This window comes from Harpia harpyja, chromosome 3 (genome assembly GCF_026419915.1).
Source record: "Harpia harpyja isolate bHarHar1 chromosome 3, bHarHar1 primary haplotype, whole genome shotgun sequence".
NCBI classification, from domain to species: domain Eukaryota; kingdom Metazoa; phylum Chordata; class Aves; order Accipitriformes; family Accipitridae; genus Harpia; species Harpia harpyja.
In genome coordinates, this window is record NC_068942.1 from 55,194,418 (window position 1) to 55,213,673 (window position 19,256).

Here is a 19,256-nt window from a genome sequence, read left to right on the forward strand (position 1 = left end):
CTCATACCTCTGTGAAGGCATTCCGATTTGTCTGTAAGGTAACCTTTACTACTTCAAAAGGGTTAACCACAACTGCTTCTGTCAATCCAGATCCCAAGCCAGCAACTGCAAATGCCTAGGAAAGTTAAAATTGAAGTTAAAAATTAAGAGGTAAAATTTCCCATACATCAGATTATGAAACTGAATGATACAATGCAAACTGCGAGATTACAGTAATACAGCAGTATTCTATTACTAAACAACTTTAGTCCTTGATTAGATGCTGACAGTTCATGAAGACAATATGACAATAGCCATAAACCACATTCCAAAAAATACAAAATAAAATGTCATAGCACTGTCAATGAATTCTGTTTTCAGCTGGAAGAAAAATTGTGGTACCAATTTATTACGAAAACATGGAAAAACAATGCCGTCATGTTATCTTTGGGTGGAGTATGAACAAAAACACAAATATAATGCAGTTATGCAGCACTGGATAAAACAAGAACTCTGCACTGAGCACAAAGCATATAACACTAACATATTAACTTAAAAATAAAATAAATGTAAGAAATTAAAATAGTGCAGTACTTAAGCAAATTGCACAAGCAGAAGAAAAGTTCTCCTAAGTAAATATCAGTCCTGGAAAAGTTTATATGGGAATGAGTGGCACACATGGAAATGTCAGTATTCACTGCAAAGATGAATTAACTCCATTTACTTAGAAGCTGATGGTACATTACAGCCATAGATATGGACGTATTCACTGCTTTGCTTTCTATCATGACACAGCATTTAAAAATACCTTAATTGGTTTGTAACAGAAAAATAATAGTGAAATATTTAGGTCAATTGAGAAAATTCAGAGGGGTTAATTTTAGTGATCACTTTACACATTTATTGCCTCCATTTAACATCTCCAAACTTTCTAGGGGCTGAAAAGAGTCCCAGGACCAACATAAAATATACTGAGTACATTTGCTGAAATTCAAGGAAACCAGTGGTAAGGAAAAAACAATAGTGAGAAGAAACATATTCAATACAGAGGGATTTGAGCAGGGACTCTTGAGAGCTCAAGGAGAAGAATGGTAAGTTAGAAGGGTAGTGGCAAGCTCCAGCCTTTGGAGAAGACTGTGTTACCAACAAATCTATTTTTCCAACATGAGGTGGGAACATTACCTATCCCCTTCATCATCAACCATGAGACTGAAGCCAGCAGGAAGATGGTGCTAATGTACGCATCTCTCTTTTAACAATAAATGTTGCCTTGATATGAGGTCTGTTGAGGCACCTGGAAGCATTCTGCCTAGTTTAGACCAGAATCCCTCTCAGTCTTCTTTTTCCCTCGCTACCATGGTTATCTTAGGGGTAAAAATGCCTCTATGGTAACAGTGCTGCACCAAAAATGTCAAGGATGTCTGATAGTTGCTGCATCTGCTATATGAATCAGAGCAGCTTTTGGTCAGCTATTGCATGTTTACAAGTTTCTGGCATATTTTCTTGGCAAAAAAGTGCTGGGATACCATGGAACCTTAAACTCTGTTCTTTCCACTTGCTAGAGAACAAATATCAGCCTCTCTATTTACATCTAAGGATGAGAAGAGCCTGCTGAAAAATAAAAGATAAAATAGGAGATACTGTAAACAACTATAGGGTCAGTGGAATAATTAAGGGGAAGAGGAAACTTGCTTTAAACTAGTTAATATGATTCCATGACCATTCACTCACTGCAATGGAAGGCAGATGTAAATGGAAGCAATACCATTTGATAGAGACCTGAAATAACCAAAACCTTTATAGTGTAACCATAAAAATATCAATTGTTTCCTACAGTTGTGAAGCCATTATTGTGAAAAACAGATATTTACTATTATTTACATTCTTACACCACAGAAAGCACTAATTCTTATAAAAAGTATTTTATTCCAAATGGTACAATAGCAGAATTAAGCTCTATATATGAGAATGCAGACAACACATGCAAGCTACATCTTAGCATGAAAACATTTTTGAGTATATGTATGTCCTGTATTTTGTTTTTAAAAGTTATGTTCTTGACATGAAATCCTAACTCCACTGATGTATAAGAGAGTTTTGCCATTGATTTCAAAGGAGGTAGCAGTTTCTTATCAACAGTTTATGCTTCTACTATAAAGTCTTTAGAATAAGACTGAGGTCTGCATTTTTGTAATAGTTGCACTGTGCCTTGCAGAATAGCACTTTGAGGTTGATGTATCAAACTAGTCACTATCACATGAATAAATAAATATTGATAATGTTAGACTTTTTTTTGTTACTTTGCAAGAATGAAGAATGACAAGCTGCATACAGACTCTTCCATGGTGACTGTTGCTATCTATGTTAACAAATGTTATGACATTGTAGGGAATTATTTTGAAGACATTTGATATAAAAATGTATCTACCATTTTGATAAATTCTGTTATCAATGATTTCAAGGGACAAGTCTGTTCTGAAAAACTGTTGGTTGAACTGACCCCTTTAATTTTGGGCTCCTTCTATGGGAGGAAATGGATGGGAATGCTCAGAATACACGTATTAAATTAGAACATGAAGTTCTGTATCCATACATACCAGTCCTGGTGGTAACGATGCATATCCTAGTAGCTTCTTGTATTGTTCGAAGGTGAAAAACTGTAAAAAAAAGTTAGACTGAAATTGTGTTGAAAAAAATTATGAGTTACTTATGCAAATGAGTAAAACCAAACTACAATGGAGCTTCACTACCTCGTATAGTAAGTATCTGTGTGCAGTTCTGCAAAATAAACATAAGTCACTTTTGTTTCATACTCTCTGTAGCAGTGTTAGATGTGCAATAGTAGACAACTAGGCTGCAGAACTGATTTTATTAGTGTATCATGCATAATAGCAGCAGAAGTGCAATTAAAGTAATGTTTTATGTAAGAGTTCGCTTGCAACACATAGTTCGTGTTTTTAATTTATAAACTTTTCCTCTAGCATTGAACTTTCACATTCTGGTATAAATGTAGTAGCAGATACTATCATTTCTCCCAAGAAATCACCCTCACATCTTTAATATAATATACTGCAATCACTTTCACATTTCTCAGATACTAGTCTACTTCTCATCAGAGAGATGTAATTGCAGATTTTGAAGACTGAAAGTCTGTAGATTTTTCTAATATTTTACTGTCAACAGACACATTTCTTTTAGTTGTTGCTCTTTACAAATAAATCTTTCACCCAATTGTCTGCTTTCAGTCAGTGGTGCTCAGAAATTCTGAGCATCTGCAATTCCTTAGAGGATAAATTTTGAAAGCTGTACTCTTGGGTGGTTGAACTTCAAGAAAGAAATGAGAAGCTCAGTTTCACGTGCACCAACATGGAGAAAGGCAACCATTCGTAAATGGTTTGCTTTGCAACCTAACATTTCTTGCCATCTAAATCCATTAATTTTCAGAATAGCTTTTGTGAAATCTTCTAAAAATCAAAGCAGAATAAATTAATGGATTTGTTCTTCTAAGAAGAGTGTTGAGAATAACCCTGACCTGAAGTCAGTAAGAAGCTTCCCTTTGACACAGGCAGACAGAATTTCACTGCCTATTTCCTTGTCTGTGGACACAAAGCCTAAGATGCATCAGTCAAGGTATACTCTAAAGAAAGGGTATTTGTGACATTTTACAAATCATTGGTAAGATGCCCTCTGAAATACAGCACACAATCCCAGCCACCTTTGTTGAAAAAAGGTGAACTCAGACTACAGCATGTTCAAAACAGGGTTACCAGGACCATAAGGAGAGCTTAAAAAGATTTCTTTAAGAATGAAGACTGAAGGAGAGTAAATGCTTGCCTTGTTTAGTCTAGCAAAAGAGAGGCTGCAAGAGAATGAAAAACAAGGAAAGGAAAGATATGTAACGTAAAGTAATTGGGTGTAAAAGTAAAAACTACTCATAAATAGAATGTGGCTTGAGATCTGATGAAGCTTTCTTACAACCACAGGAGTGGGGTCCAGAATAGTATTCCAATAAGAATAATGGGGGAAAAATCTTAATCACTTGTAAGAGAGAGTTTGATAAGTTTATGAGGGAGATTATAGAACAGCAGGGGACTAGACTTGCTGACCTAAGAGATCTTTTTTAGTCCAGTGTTTCCGTGTACAGCAAATCTCCCCAAACCCCATATTGTTTCAAATTCATATTCTGCAACTATGTTGCTGAAGCCACTGAAAAAGCACTTCAGGCTGATGCCACATAAGACAGTTCTGAGGGCAGTGAAAATGATCTTCTAGCATGAGGAATGAGGACAGCAGAAAATCTTGTGGGTTAGAAAGAGTAGATATCTGAATTCCAGGTAAACCCAAAGATATTGGAGGTATTACTCCATATAATTTTCACACATGGAACAATACAAGGCCCGTAACTACAGCTCACTATTTGTGAGTCCTGTAATCTGTCCAAGAAGTATTCACGACTTTGCATCCAAAAAGAAAGTGGCTTTTACACAGCACGTCTAGTATTATGCGTCTGAACAACAAAAACCCGTTCACAGCTTCACCAAGACTGCATCAACACACGTGGTTGTCTACTAGAGCAAGAGCTGTCACATCCCTGTATAGCAAAAGTAAATAACTAGAACCTCTGACTTTCCTGGCTACTTTCCAAAGTTGACCTGTAATACTTAATTAGTTTAGAGCAAGCTGATTCAAATGAAGGTGGGATCCTCTGAAAGTCTGTGCATTTCGCTCCCACACATGAGGCTGTGATCCTTCTGCGTAGCACTTGCCCATGCATGTGACAATCAAACTGTTTCACCACGAGAGGAAGGCAATGGGAAATGAGGTCAACGGAGATGTGGGGATTGTTAAGAAACATAAGGGAATAGAGTTTTTCAGACAAAACAGAAAGACTGGGTGACCTGTGCTGGGTCTCAGCCAAAGAAGACAAGCTCAGTCCCTCAGGGCTTGGTTACCACAGACCTATCAGAACAAACCAGCTTTTCCACAAACCACGTGTACAGGAACATGAGTAATAAGCACCACATTGTCATTTTAACTTGTTTAGAACCCTGTCCTATGGCAAAGTCAATAACATTTTTCAGTCAAGACCTGCTTCAAATGAAAAGTCACTGGAATCACACCAAAACCATCAGAGAACTGGGTGTTAATGTGTTAATAATGCCACCACATTTAAAGCAGAAGGGAATATGTATACGTAATGCAAAATTAGGGTGTTAAATTTTGAAAACTGAAGGACTGATACTCTGGCCAGTGGGTAGATACTTTTTTTAATCCTCAGTAGGGATTATTATCTCATTTTGCAGAAAGGTCCTAGAATCGCAGCCCAGATTTTAACTGTCCTCCAAATAGCGTACAGATTGAACGCTAATCTTGCAAACATCCTGCAAATATGTTTAAAATTGTTGTACTGGCCTTGCCAATAGTCAGGAAAGATAGAAGTGTTACTTAGACTGTAGGCCTATCTTTTTGGATAGCTGAAGATATTTTATAGGTAAAAGGAAGTCTCTGAGAAAGTGTCAATTGTGGTTGGGTGAGTTACTTCACTGAACTAAATTAACTTCTTATTGTGATAAAGTTTGCTTTATTCTCTCTCCAGCATCTTTCTAACTCATTGTTACCCTCCTAACCTTTAATGGAATTTCTGGTATTCCTTAATGTTTTCCATAGTGTTACAGATCTGTAAAATGGTTGTAATAAAGGCAGAAATACATTACCTAGCAATTTTTTGGTCTTAAAAATGTTACCTTGAAAATCAATAGCTTCCTAGAGTCATAAATAAAATAACTACTTAACAGTAACTATGCTTTAGATCATTTTTTAAAGAAAACAAATCAATAGCAATAAAACTCAATATAAATGTTGCTGGGTGTACTAGCGTGGCCAGTATACATACAATTTTGCCAAAAAGTATCTAGCTGTATCATATGGATTTATATCATGTACATTCACCCAAAATGTTTTTAAAAACACAGCATAATTTGTCTTTTTCTCTACAGTTGTATTAAGTTAATAGGTTTGTGCAAAAAGAAATCTCAGAATAAATGTATTTAAAACATGCTTTTGTGTATATAATAACCAATATTGTCCATCTGGCAAAGATACACTTTAATTCAAGTTACACAGAAAATAGCCAAAGTACTTACCAGATGTCTCAATAACTCTAAGGTAAAAATATATCCTTGAAACAAGATGTCTGGGAACACATGAACAATATAAATTTGCCCCCAAAGTTCATCTGTTAACCATTGTATTGGCATCATCACTTCTTTCCTCCAAGTTCAATCTAACATAAAGTTATAAACTTTGACTTTTCATCTTCCAGAAATACCAGCTTTCTTTTTAGAAGGGAAATAAAGAGAGAGAAAAAAAGAAATAGCAAGACAGACATGAGAATGTAGCTGACTAAAAGTGAAGCTGCATCTTCAACACTTAGCTGAATAACTGGGGCTAAATAACTTCATTTTAGCAGCTTTATTTTTATTTGCAAATATCCACACCAGATAAATACAAAATTCCAGTAGCACAAGTACATTTCTTCTTAGTACAAAATCTCCCTTGTCCATTCCCTATACACTTTTATGAGATGTAAAAGACACTATAACTAGAACTTTTCAAAAAAGTTCATTACAAACACAAACCAAGGCTGCTGGAACCTAGAAATTGCCTCTCTACCTTTTCTGCTTTCTCAAGTCTCAAAACCATAGGCATGGGCATAGTCTTCCTCTAAATCTCACTAGTCACTTTGGCAGTGGACAAGGGACACCTTGGGGCCTGTTAAAATGAGGAAAACTATTAGAAGAATAAAAGGTGGAAAGTGAGCCAAAGGAAGCAGTGACTTTTCCATTGGGGTCATATCCAAATAAGGTTAGTGGAAATTTGAGACAAGCTGGATTCTCTTCAGGTCAAAGCATGGGTACAAATTTCACTTTGGATGTCAGAAATTGTGCTGGTGTATAACATCTCCCATTGAATTGCTTCAGTGTTCAGGTTCTTACAAGGACATTACTGTCCTGCCCTATTCCATCACTGAATTCTTCTAATGCAGAATATAGCTGATGTCTCAAGGTAACTTAAAGTTCTCCTGGGATCCTAGGAACAGCATAAAATTTAAAGGAATAGTGTAAAGAGTTAAAGAATTCCATGATTTAATTAAAAAACATTTAGCATTTAAACCTGATTCTCATGGTTGCAGAAACACTGCTGAGCCCTCACATAAATGCCCAAGAATGAGGTAGAAAGCGTCCCACTAAGGGAGCACCAGTAAGACATTTAAGGAACTGTGAGCTTATGATGTACAACAAGAGGCTAAGAGAACTGAGTCTGCTTAGCCTGGAGATGAGAAGGCTAAGGGGATATAATTGCTGTCTTCCACCATGTAAAGGTTATACAGAAGACAAAGTCAGACTTTCTCAGAGCACAGAAGCACAAGAGGCAATAGGCAAAAGTTGCAACAGGGGAATTTGGATTGGATATAAGGCAAAATTCTTCACAGTGAAAGCAATTAAGCACTGGAGCAGGAGCACAGAGAGGCTGCAGTCTCCATACTTCAAGATTTTCAGAACCGGACTAGACAAGGTGTCCGAGCAACCTGTTCTAACCATGAAGTCAGCCCTGCTTCGAGCAGGAGGCTCACCAAATGACCTCCAGAGATCCCTCCCAACTTAAATCTATGATTCTATAATTATATTGAATATCATGGGGTTTAAGCCAATTTAATAAATTTGAGTAAGAGAAAGTGACTCAAGATTTTCGAATGACTCAGGATGGTAGGAGAGAAATCGAACCTGGGTTTGTATTTTAACTAAATATATGCTGGAATCTAAAAAGCATGATCAGATTGACTTTGACCTGTTTCAAATGAAATGAAATGGAGAGGCAGAGGAAACATCACAGTCCGAAGAAAATGGGTTACTACAGATCTTCTAAATATCATCCATCTATTCTTCACTGCCACTTTGCTATTAAATAGAACTTTAGTTTTCTTAGTTGTATTAAATAATTTTGAGATAGGTGACATATGTCATTTGCATCTAAAATGCCAATGCAAACAAGAAGATGACATTACCAGAACTCCTTTAGGATTCTGTTACAAGGTCACATCCTGTCACTTTATACAAATATTATTCCTCTGTAAAGGAATTGGAATGTGAGTGATTAATTGCAGACTAAGGACCAGAATCATATGCAGCCTTTTTAGAAAGAAACAAAAAAAGAAAAAAAGGAAAGTCAAGACATTCTGTATAATAACTGCTTTTAGACACATTTGGTGCAACTACAGGAAACTTCAAAGTTCTGAAGTAAAAGACAAAGAAACATCTGCTTGTAACACAATGGATGCTTTGATAGATTTAGAACTTTAAGACGAGGTGCTTAATTACTGGGTTTTAATTAAAAAGGTTGCATGACTTAACTGAAAAAAATTGATGTATTGATGTATTTTGCTGAGGAATGTTACTAAAATAATGCTCCACAAATCAACATAAAGGATAATAAAAGAAAATTAGATCAACATTGGACAACAGGTACACTTTGAAAGGCTAGCATCTATTTCAACTGTAAGAGAGCTGGAGTAAAATGTTCTTTGCATGATGAAGAGTTGTACCCATTACCATGTTCAATCTGTAAAAAAGTGAGAGTATGGAGTAGAGTGCTCTTTGGAGTACAAGGAAACTCTGGGCAGCACTTCAAACCTACAGATATACTGCTTCAAGTTACTGAGTAAGTACTTATTAGGAGTGTCTTCTTTAATGGCTTCTTGTGTTAATTTATTAAGCTATGATTAGTTGTTTTGCAAGTAAAACAAAATGTCTAAACCAGAAGTAATTATGAGGCCAAGATATAATATTTATATAATTTTGATTATATAAACTAATTGTAATTTGTTTTTCAGTAACATTATATATACAGGTCAAAAATAGCCTAGCATTTAAAAGCCTTATCCTACATTTCTTAATCAAGCAGTTTTTATTGTGTTATCAACAGGAAAGTTTCCTCCTAATAGAAATCAGAGGATTAATATGACAAATACGTTTAAGATTCTAATGTGAATCAGCTGGGGAGAAATAAAATGTTTTACAGCTGCCACTGTCCCTACTCATATTTTTAAAAGAGGAAGTATGGGGTTTTTACCTTCACCGCCCTTTTGGGTGTCTCAGCCAAGATGGGAGGATATATTCCTTTGTAGAAGCCAAGCAATCTATTGAAGAAAAAAATAAATTATTTTTGTATGGATAAACAACATATCATTACCATACTGCCAATTTGATTTTCACTTTTGAGTAAAGCAACTAAACTTTCAGCATTTCCAAGCATACAGACAAATAATGATACTCTCTGCTTACTTGCTAAATAACTAATGTTCTACCAATTCTGTTATGTGCTGGTGAGATGATATAAAAAAGCCAGCAATAAATAAGTAAAAATTCAATCCATTTTTTCTGAGTAGACAAGAAATTGTATTTAAAGGAAGAGGAACAGTTTTGACAATGAAGAGGAAGTATTATTTCATTGTTTTAATTTTCTTGACACAGCAATGATCAATATTAAAAACTGACATCACAAAATACAGATTTGGAAAAAACTGTGACTTCAGCAAGTTGCATACAAAAAAACTGCATGCTTATCTTCAGATGCTAAGTTAAGACATCTTTTAAAGTTTAGTTTTAAATATGCCTCAAAATACATGAAGTATTTTTTTTTGACAACTTAGTTTTAAGACAAGTTAGCTATTCATAGAGCCATAACAGAATGTATATATTTCATCTTGGAAAAAACATTTGGGCAATATCTTGCCACTGTACTCCTTCAGGTCTTTGCCCCTCTCTTGCCTGGCTCCATAAACACCTAAGGAGTTTACAATAGCTGCTGACTTTTGGAGCTGGCCTGAAGCCAAAGATCCCCTTGTTGCCATGCTTTGCTTTGCATCATCTACATTTTTTATACAGCCTGCTACAACCACACATGGCATTTGCAGGCAGCCTGAGCTCTGCTTACAAGGCCAATGTAGATGCATAACGCTGGGTCTTGGGAATGCTTTGAATGACAAGTAGTTCTCAAAATCCCCAGGTGAGGTAAAAGTAGACATAGTTCTTGTCTGCTAGGTCTCCACATTAACCTAGATAGTACATGGGGAGAGTTCAGAAAGGCATCTAATGCAATCAGCAAGAAGCTACCTGGCCAGCCAACGCAGGTATATCTTACAACTTATCCATCTTCAGAGTTCACACACTTCATTCAGGACTGTAAGAGGATTCTGTCTACAGAAGAAATCACTTCTTAAAGCAAAGCATTTGTGTCTTTTTAAAATGTTGAAAGGTGGTTATGTTGAAAGGTGGTGATTAACCTTTCTAAAACAGCCTATTACTTGAAATATATTTGCAGGGTGTAGAAGAGTCATCACAACAGATTCTCCTATAGTTATCCTGTGCATGTCAAAGGAAAACAATTAAATTCATATTCCCCATGTGAGTGTAAAATACCACAAATGCTATACCATTTTTTCCACCCCTCTTCTAATGCTTCTCTGGAGTTCTCTTCGTAAGCTGCTCCAATATAAATTAAATAATTTAGGCTTTGTAAGATGCTCCAGAGTGGGGTATCACTTATCCTTCCTCTGAAGTAAACAAGTTATGAATTCCAGTCCATGATAAAAGAAAACTTTGAGCATTTTATACAATTATGTTTTCATGACAAAACACTGAAAGTCCTTGGGTAGGAGATTTCAGGCATTCAGATGAGTCGTCAGATGTTTGAATTTCCCTAAAGTCTCATTTTCCAAACATAAATATATACACATACATACATATATCTATATCTATCCACATTGATATGGATATAACTATAGATATCTATAGATACAGATATAATGATATAGATATACTGGATCCAGTTTTAGTCTTTAACAGTTCATACATATTCAGAGTATATTCTTGCTGATTCAGCAAGCTATTGAAATGTTGAATATTAAGCATGTGATTCATACAGTTTAATGTGAGTTCAAACTGAAACTGAGGTCCAAGTAGGATCAGCTGCAAGAACATAGATCCCTATAAACACTTTCTTCCTTTCAGCTCAGTCTAAAACACTGTAAGCGTATCTACAATAAGCATCCTGTTTGGAATTTCTAGTACTCCGGCATGATTGGAATTGCAAAATGAAAAGTGCTCTACTGCTCTACTCACAGGTGTAGCTCTGACTACAAAAAAGTGAGCCCCAAACTTGGTCCAGATTTTCTCATTAATAAGAGATGCATAAGCAGAGAAATATGCAGTGTAAAGCAACAATTCAATTCTAAGAACACACAGCAGCATTACCTAGCTTTGCACAGCAGTACACGTTGCTTTCCCAGGTTGCCTTCTTATATACTCAAATGTACGCAGCTATTGAATATGTAAACCTTGTAACATTCCCATGGTCTCTGAGGATCTCAGGGAAAACTCTTCAGAGAGAATGTGGAAGGGAAGGATATACCAGGAATTTGAGCAACAGAGCTGCCATGTCAGCAATCTTGTGAGGCATGTAATAACTTCTGAAGAGTAATCCCCCATTCTATCACAGCTTGGTGTTGAAATACCAGCAATTCAGATGATTAGCAGACCAGGCAGTGGATTGTTTGAAAATCCTAGAGAAATAGGAACTGAAAATATGAAAAGCAATTATCCATTGCTCCTGAATCACAGAAAGGTTGAGGATGGAAGGGACCTCTGGAGATCATCTGGTCCAAACCCCTGCTCAAGCAGGGCCACCTACAGCCAGTTGCCCAGGACCACTTCAGACAGCTTCTGAATATCTCTGAGGATGGAGACTCCACAACCTCCCTGGGCAACCTGTGCAAGTGCTCAGTCACCCTCACAGTAAAAAAGTGTTTCCTGATGTTCACACGGACCCCCTTGCGTTTCAGCTTGTGCCTGGTCCTGTCACTGGGCACCACTGAAAAGAGCCTGGCTCCATCCTCTTTGCACCCTTCCTTTAGGCATTTGTGCACATTGATGAGATCCCCCCTGAGCCTTCTCTCCTCCAGGCAGAGCAGTCTCAGCTCTCTCAGCCTTTCCTCATATGAAAGATGCTCCAGTCCCTTCACCATCTTGGTGGCCCTTCACTGGACTCTGGCAGTCCATGTCTCTCTTGTACTTGGGAGCCCAGAACTGGACCCAGCACTCTAGGTGTGGCCTCACCGGTGCTGAGTAGAGGGGAAAGATCCCTATCCTCGGCCTGCTGGCAACACTCCTCCTAATGCAGCCCAGGACACCAGTAGCCCTTTTGGTTGCAGGGCACATTGCTGGCTTATGTTCAACTTAGTGTCAATGAGGACCCCAGGTCCTTTTCTGCAAATCTGCTTTCCAGCTGGTTGGCTCCCAGTATAATACTGGTGCACAGGGTTGTTCCTCCCCAGGTGCAGGACTTCACACTTCCCCTTGTTGAACTTCATGAGGTTCCTGTCAGACCATTTCTCTAGTGTGTCAAAGTCCATCTGAATGGCAGTACAACCCTCTGGTACATCAGCCACTCCTCCCAGTCTTGTATCATCAGCAAACTTGCTGAGGGTACACTCTGCCCCATCATTCAGATCATTAATGAAGATGTTGAACAGAGTTGGATCCAGTATTGACTGCTGGGGTACGCTGCTAGTTACTGGCCTCCGGCTAGACTTCGCACCACTGATCAGCACCCTATGGGCCTGGCCATTCAGCCAGTTTTCAATCCACCTCACTGTTTGTTCATCCAGTCCATACTTCAATAGCTTCTCTATGACAATCTTATGGGAGACAGTGTCAAAAGCTTTACTGAAGTCTAGGTAGGCAATGTCCACTGCTCTCCCCACATACCAAGCCAGTCATTTCATCATAGAAGGTTATCAGGTTGGTCAAACACGACTTCCCCTTTGTGAATCCACGCTGACGCCTCCCAGTCGTTGCCTTGTCCTTCATGTGCCTGGAAATGGTTTCCAGGATTAGTTGCTTCATCACCTTCCCAGGGATCAAGGTGAGGCTGACCAGCCTGTAGTTCTCTGGATCCTCCTCCTCGCCCTTTTTGAAGATAGGAGTGACATTTGCTTTCCTCCAGGCCCCAGGCACCTCTCCTAGTTGCCATGATCATTTAAAGATCATTGAGAGTGACCTTGCAACAATATCAGCTAGCTCCCTCAGCACTTGTGGGTGCATCCCATCAGGGCTCATGGACTTATGTATGTCAGGTTTGCTTAAGTATTCTCTAACCTGACCCTCTTCCACCACGGGTAAGTCTTCCTTATGCCAGACCTTCCCCCTCTCTCCAGAGCTTTAGATTTCTGAAGGCTGGTCTTGCTACTAAAAACTGAGGCAAAGAAGGCATTCAGTATTTCAGCGTTTTCCATGTCCTGTGTCACCAGGGCCTTTGCCCCATTCAGCAGCAGTGCCACATTTTCCCTAGTCTTCCTTTCACCACCTAGATACTTACAGAAGCACTTCTTGTTGCCCTTGACACCCCTCACCAAATTCAACTCCAGGTGGGCTTTGGCTTTCCTAACCATGTCTCTGCATGCACAGACTGTCTCTATACTCCTCCCACATTACCTGTCCCTGCTTCTACCATCTGTACACTCCCTTTTTATGTCTGAGTTTTGCCAGGAGCTCCTTGCTCAACCACACAGGCCTTTAGGCATTTTTGCCTAACTTCCTGCATGTTGGGATGGACTTCTTTTGAGCAGAGGTGATCCTTGAATACTATCCAGGTTTCCTGGATCCCTGTTCCCTCCAGAGACTTATACCATGTGACTTGTCCACTGAAGAGGCCACAGTCTGTTCTGAAGTCCAGGGTTGTGATCTTGCTTTTCGCCCTGCTCCCTCTTTGTAGGATCCTGAACTCCACCATCTCATGGTCACAACAACCAAGGCTCTCTTCAACCTTCACATCCCCAATGAGGCCTTCCTCATTTGTGAGTATGAGGTCCAGCAAAGCACCTCTCCTCATTGGTTCCTCTTTCATTTGTGTCAAGAATTTATCATTAATGCTCTCCAATAACCTCCTGGATTGCTTATGCCCTGCTATGATGTCCCTCCAGGAGGTATCAAGGTGGTTGAAGTCCCCATGAGGATCAGGGTCAGCAAATGTGAGGCTGCTTCTACCTGTCTGTAGACGGCCTCACCCGCTTGTTCTTCCTGGTCAGGCAGCCCATAGTAGACATCCACTACAAAGTCACCAGTATTGGTCTGCTCTTTAATCCTTACCCACAAGCTCTCATCATTCACCCTTGGGCAGAGCTCCATGCACTCCAGCTGCTCTCTCCCATAAAGGGCACCCCCCTTCCTTGTCTTCCTGGCTTGTCCTTCCTAGAGAGTCCGTATCCCTCCGTTGCAGCACTCCAGTCATGCAAGTCGCCCAGTGCATCTCTGGGATCCCAACAAGATCTTACGCCTGCAGCTGCACACAGATCTCTAATTCCTTGTGTTTACTTCGCATGCTGCCTGCCTTAGTGTGCAGGCACTTCGGGGAGACTTTCTCACTTATACGCAAATGCTTGAGGTGATGCCACTTAAGCCCTGTTTTGTTCACCTTGTGTTCCTGGTCACATCACCCCAGGCACTTTGCTTGTCACCCTGTCCATTGCTCCCTCAGAGCTGCGGTAACTCTCTCCCTCCCTTGTGGTTCCTGGTTTAAAGCCCTCTTTACCAGGTCAGCCACCCTGCGGCAAAGATACCTGTGCGAAGCTATCAGTGTGCATGTCATGTCAAGCTGATCTGCTTATTGCAGCTGTAAGGTCAACACTGAAGATTTTCTGCTGGAGGAATCTCTACTGTGAACCAAGAGGGTCTGCAGAGCTCATATTCATGGCTCTATGAATCCCTAAAATTTTAAGGGATCTGTAACTGGGTTTCACTGCTTTACTCCTCCTTTCCTCTGTGGAGGCAAATCTCACCATAAAAAACAGACAGGAAGGAGTTAATGTCTATTCCTATGGAACACATTAAGTTTAGAAATCTAAAAACACATGAAAACTTTGAGGATATACATCCATATATGCAATATGTAATTCAGTAAACATGGTAAGAACTAGCTCAGTATTTAATTATGAACTGTGGTTTAGGTTTTTTTTTTTCTTCCTCATTTGAAATAGAAACAGAAAAAAGGTTAGCAAGCACAGCCAGTAAGATGAAAGGAATAAAGGAAAGGAGGAAGTAGAAGACAATCCCATCCCATCACTGCCTATTGTCAACTGACTAATTTTTTGCATAAAGCGTAGTCTCTTTTAGAACCTTCTGTGCCTGAGGTGGAGGACAAGCAGCCGCCCCCAACTTTTCCAAATAATGCTTTATAAATTGTGCCCATTAAAGACACAATTTTTTTAAATCTTTGCAGAATGAGCTATTTACTTAATTTTAAAAAACTAGCATGATAGTAACAAAAACTTGAATGTTGGTCAGTCAGAAAGTACATACACACACAACGATCTTATACTTCTCTTTTCCTTGGTCAATAACATTGAGTTAGCCTACTTGCACATGGTGTATAAAATTTTTCAAAGTCAGCTAATGAATGGTGATGACATTTCACATTTGAAAGACACTATCACTTGGATTCAGGCCTCCTTTCAGAAAACTGGTGTTCAGAAAAATTATGGAACAGCAGCAGCAATCACTGCAGTGTGTGACAGAAGAGAGAGGACGTGACATCATATCCCTAGCTAGAGACACTGGAAAGAACAAGTAAAGCTCTAACAGAAACACAGCTACATCTTATTTTGTTTCAGCATTAAGGGTCTAAATGAACATCACCATTCAATTGTATTCTGGGCAACAGCCCAAACTCATCTTTGCAGCAGTTGATTTTGAAACATTACAGTCAATCATATCTTCTCAATTTGTTCTTTCAGGCTTTCGCTATCCTTCTGGTTTCCATTTCTTGTTTGGAAGCCTTGAGTCATTCACCCTGGCAAGACGACCAACCTAAATCAGTTATTTTCTCCAAATTATACTGAAATTGGGATCTTGCTTAGTTTGTTGTTTTCTTCTTCTGTCTTTCACATAATTTTCCCTTTAAGGATCTAATAAAGCTGATTGAAGGCATGAACACAATATTTCCTTTCTTCTCTTCTTGTCAAATCCAAGTCTCTTACCCACATTGTTTTATAATTGAACCAAAAAACCTCTTAGGTCCAATTCTGCTTTCATTACCTCTGCATTATCCCAAGGATAAATAAAAGACCTGGGTTTCATGACCATGTCAGTTACATTAAATGAATGCGCGACTTTCTGATTTTACAAAATGTTTTATTTCAACAAAAAGAAGGAATTTTGAAGACATGCTTGGTAAAAGGGTGGGTGTTTTTCAAAAAGAGGAAGAAAATATGTCTAAATGTAAAAAAATTTGCTTAGAGTTTCATTTAGACCAGGAAAAAGGTATCTTCTTATTTCATGGTATGTAGCATGTTGTGAATTTATTATCAACAGAAAATAAATCAATTGAAAAGAGGGCAATATTACTTTAATGTAGCTATTAGTGTGAATTAATCTTTATGTTGACCTAGCTGGATATTTAAAAGATTTTCAGTTCCCAGAAGTTGCAGAAAACTAGCAAGTGCTTAGTGAAGGCAGGCACAAGTTAGTACCTACCGCTGAGAAAAAGGGACCAACAATTTAGCCATTGATTTTGAGAACAGCAAGCCACTAGCCAGTTCACACGTGTAGTTGACCCTCAATCACAGTGTCTACAACCATTTGTCCAGCTGAAGAGGTATGCTATAGGGAAGGCTGGGTGCCATTCAGGGGCAATAAGCACAGAGTTGGGCATACTTGAAAAGATATTGAAGGTTGGACACATTCACAGAAAACTAGGCTTGGACACTCTGTTGCTCTCCAAAATGCTTTTTTTCTTGTGAAGTATGTTATGTACATTATCCTACTGCAAATGTTAAACACATGTCCCTTCAGAAACCCCATATAAAGCTATCAATGACACACTTAGCCAACCTGGCTTCTGAATTTCTATTATGCAAATATATTTATTTATCTATTCTGTGTCTACTATACAGATACGTGCCATTTTAGACACCAGCACTAAATACTAGGTACTTATTTTCATAGCATATTTCACTTTTTTCACTGAGCTTGCATTGCAACACATGGGAATTACGGAAACGCAATTTTTTTTCACAGCAAGTAAATGTAATACAGAATTATGCGTTACCATGTGTCTGTAGTAGCACTGATGTTATACTATATACTAAAAAAAGACCAAGTGTCCAGCTAAAAGAATACTAGAAGCAGATCAATTCGTGAAAGAAATCCCTCAAATAAGTTAAGACAACACAGAGTATGAAAAGTGACTGGTTAAAGAGAAAGGGACTGTCAGTGACAGGAATCAAGATACTGCGGTGGGTTGACTCTGGCTGGACGCCAGGTGCCCACCAAAGCCACTCCATCACTGCCCCTCCTCAACTGGACAGGGGAGAGAAAATATAACAAAGGGCTCGTGAGTTGGGATAAGGACAGGGAGAGATCACTCAACTAATTACCATCACGGGCAAAACAGACTTGCTTTGGGGAAATTACTTTAATTTATTACTAATCAAATCAGAGAACGGTAATGAGAAATAAAAACTAAATCTTAAAACACCTTCCCCCCACCCCTCCCTTCTTCCCAGGCTTAACTTCACTTTCGGATTCTCTACCTCCCCCCCTCCAGCGGCGCAGGGGGAGGGGGAATGGGGGTTGTGGTCAGTTCATCACACATTGTCTCTGCTGCTCCTTCTACCTCAGGGGCAGGACTGATACTCTTCCCCTGCTCCAGCATGGGGTTCCTTCCCACGGGAGACAGTCCTCCACAGGCTTCTCCAATGTGAGTCCTTCCCATGAGCTGCAGTTCTTCATGAACTGCTCCAGTGTGGGTGCCTTCCACGGGGTGCAGTCCTTCAGGCACAGACTGCTCCAGCGTGGGTCCCCTGCGGGGTCACAAGTCCTGCCAGAAAACCTGCTCCAGCATGGGCTTCCCACGGGGTCACAGCCTCCTTCAGGTGCATCCACCTGCTCCAGCGTGGGGTCCTCCCCAGGCTGCAGGTGGGTATCTGCTCCACCATGGACCTCCCTGGGCTGCAGGGGGACAACCTGCCTCACCATAGTCTTCCCCATGGGCTGCAGGGGAATCTCTGCTCTGGTGCCTGGAGCACCTCCTCCCCCTCCTTCTTCACTGACCTTGGGGTCTGCAGGGTTGTTTCTCTCACATGTTCTCATTCCTCTCTCCAGCTGCAGTTGTGCAGTTTTCCCCCCCTCTGCTTAAATATTTTATCACAGAGGAGCTACCACCACTGCTGATGGGCTCGGCCTTAGCCAGTGGTGGGTCATTGGAGCCAGCTGGCATTGGCTCCATGGGACATAGGGGAAGCTTCTAGCAGCTTCTCACAGAAACCGCCCCTGTAGTCCCCCGGCTACCACAACCTTGCCATGCAAACCCAATACAGATACTTCAGAAAAATACTAAACAGTGGAGGAGCTGGCTCAGAAACAATCAGACTGGCCAAGAAATGGATTAATAATCAGCATCAATCTACCTCACTTATTCAAAATGACAGTCATCACCATATTTACTGCATGTGGGTCAGATTATGAAGTTATTATGATCCATCATCCATGTGACTTTGTTATTCTTACTGAGAAATGAGTCTTTCTTCCATGACTTTTAATCACCTCTCAATCTCTCGGTCAAAATCCTTGCTAATTTTTGGCTTTCTAGGCTGCACTCTGAATTTATATGAGTTACAGGACACACCTAAGTATAAATCCCTCAAGAAAGGGAAAGATGAAACCTTCTCCTTTGTTTCTTGTGTCTATGGCAGCTAAAAGTGAGAGTTAAAAAAAGGAATCTTTGTTAAGATCTCTCTCTATTCAAATGAGGGTCTAGCCCTCTCTTATACTACATGTTTCTCACATGCTTACTGTGTTTTGCTATACCCAAGCACCTGAAAAAAATTTCTAGGAAGGTGAAGTTGGAGCCTTGCATTGTGTACAACATAACCTCAACAGTTCTCCGTGTGTAAAAAAAGAACATCTTGTTCTGGCTTTTTTTTCCAAGGATGGTTATAAATTCATTAGTTAAGTGGTACATTGTTACCATGTACTGCTTGAGTAATAGATTCATGTGTATTAAATTAAATTTTTTTTTAAAAAAAGTAGCTATGCTCACACCTCTGCCACTTACTCTGCAAGTGCAGCCTGTGAAGCTTGGGCTGACTGCTGCTGCTGAGGGAGGAATCGGGCTACCTGGGAGGAATCGGGCTACCTGGGAGGATGGCAACTGGTGGCGGGCAG

General features: G+C 39.6%; 1 protein-coding gene across 4 annotated transcripts in view; it reads right to left on the reverse strand.

Moving 5' to 3' along the window:
* Positions 1 to 19,256, reverse strand: part of SLC25A21 (solute carrier family 25 member 21) — a 282,453-nt gene that overhangs the window by 36,761 nt on the left and 226,436 nt on the right. For 3 of the 4 annotated variants that reach the window (XM_052782656.1, XM_052782655.1, XM_052782657.1), the window contains exons 4-6: positions 9,109 to 9,175; positions 2,577 to 2,636; positions 8 to 115 (exon numbers count right to left, since the gene is read on the reverse strand). In XM_052782656.1, the coding sequence (XP_052638616.1) occupies positions 8 to 115; positions 2,577 to 2,636; positions 9,109 to 9,175 (235 nt within the window). Of the gene's footprint in view, positions 1 to 7; positions 116 to 2,576; positions 2,637 to 6,122; positions 6,315 to 9,108; positions 9,176 to 19,256 lie in introns of all 4 variants that reach the window. The other variant, XM_052782658.1, reaches the window with a different exon arrangement.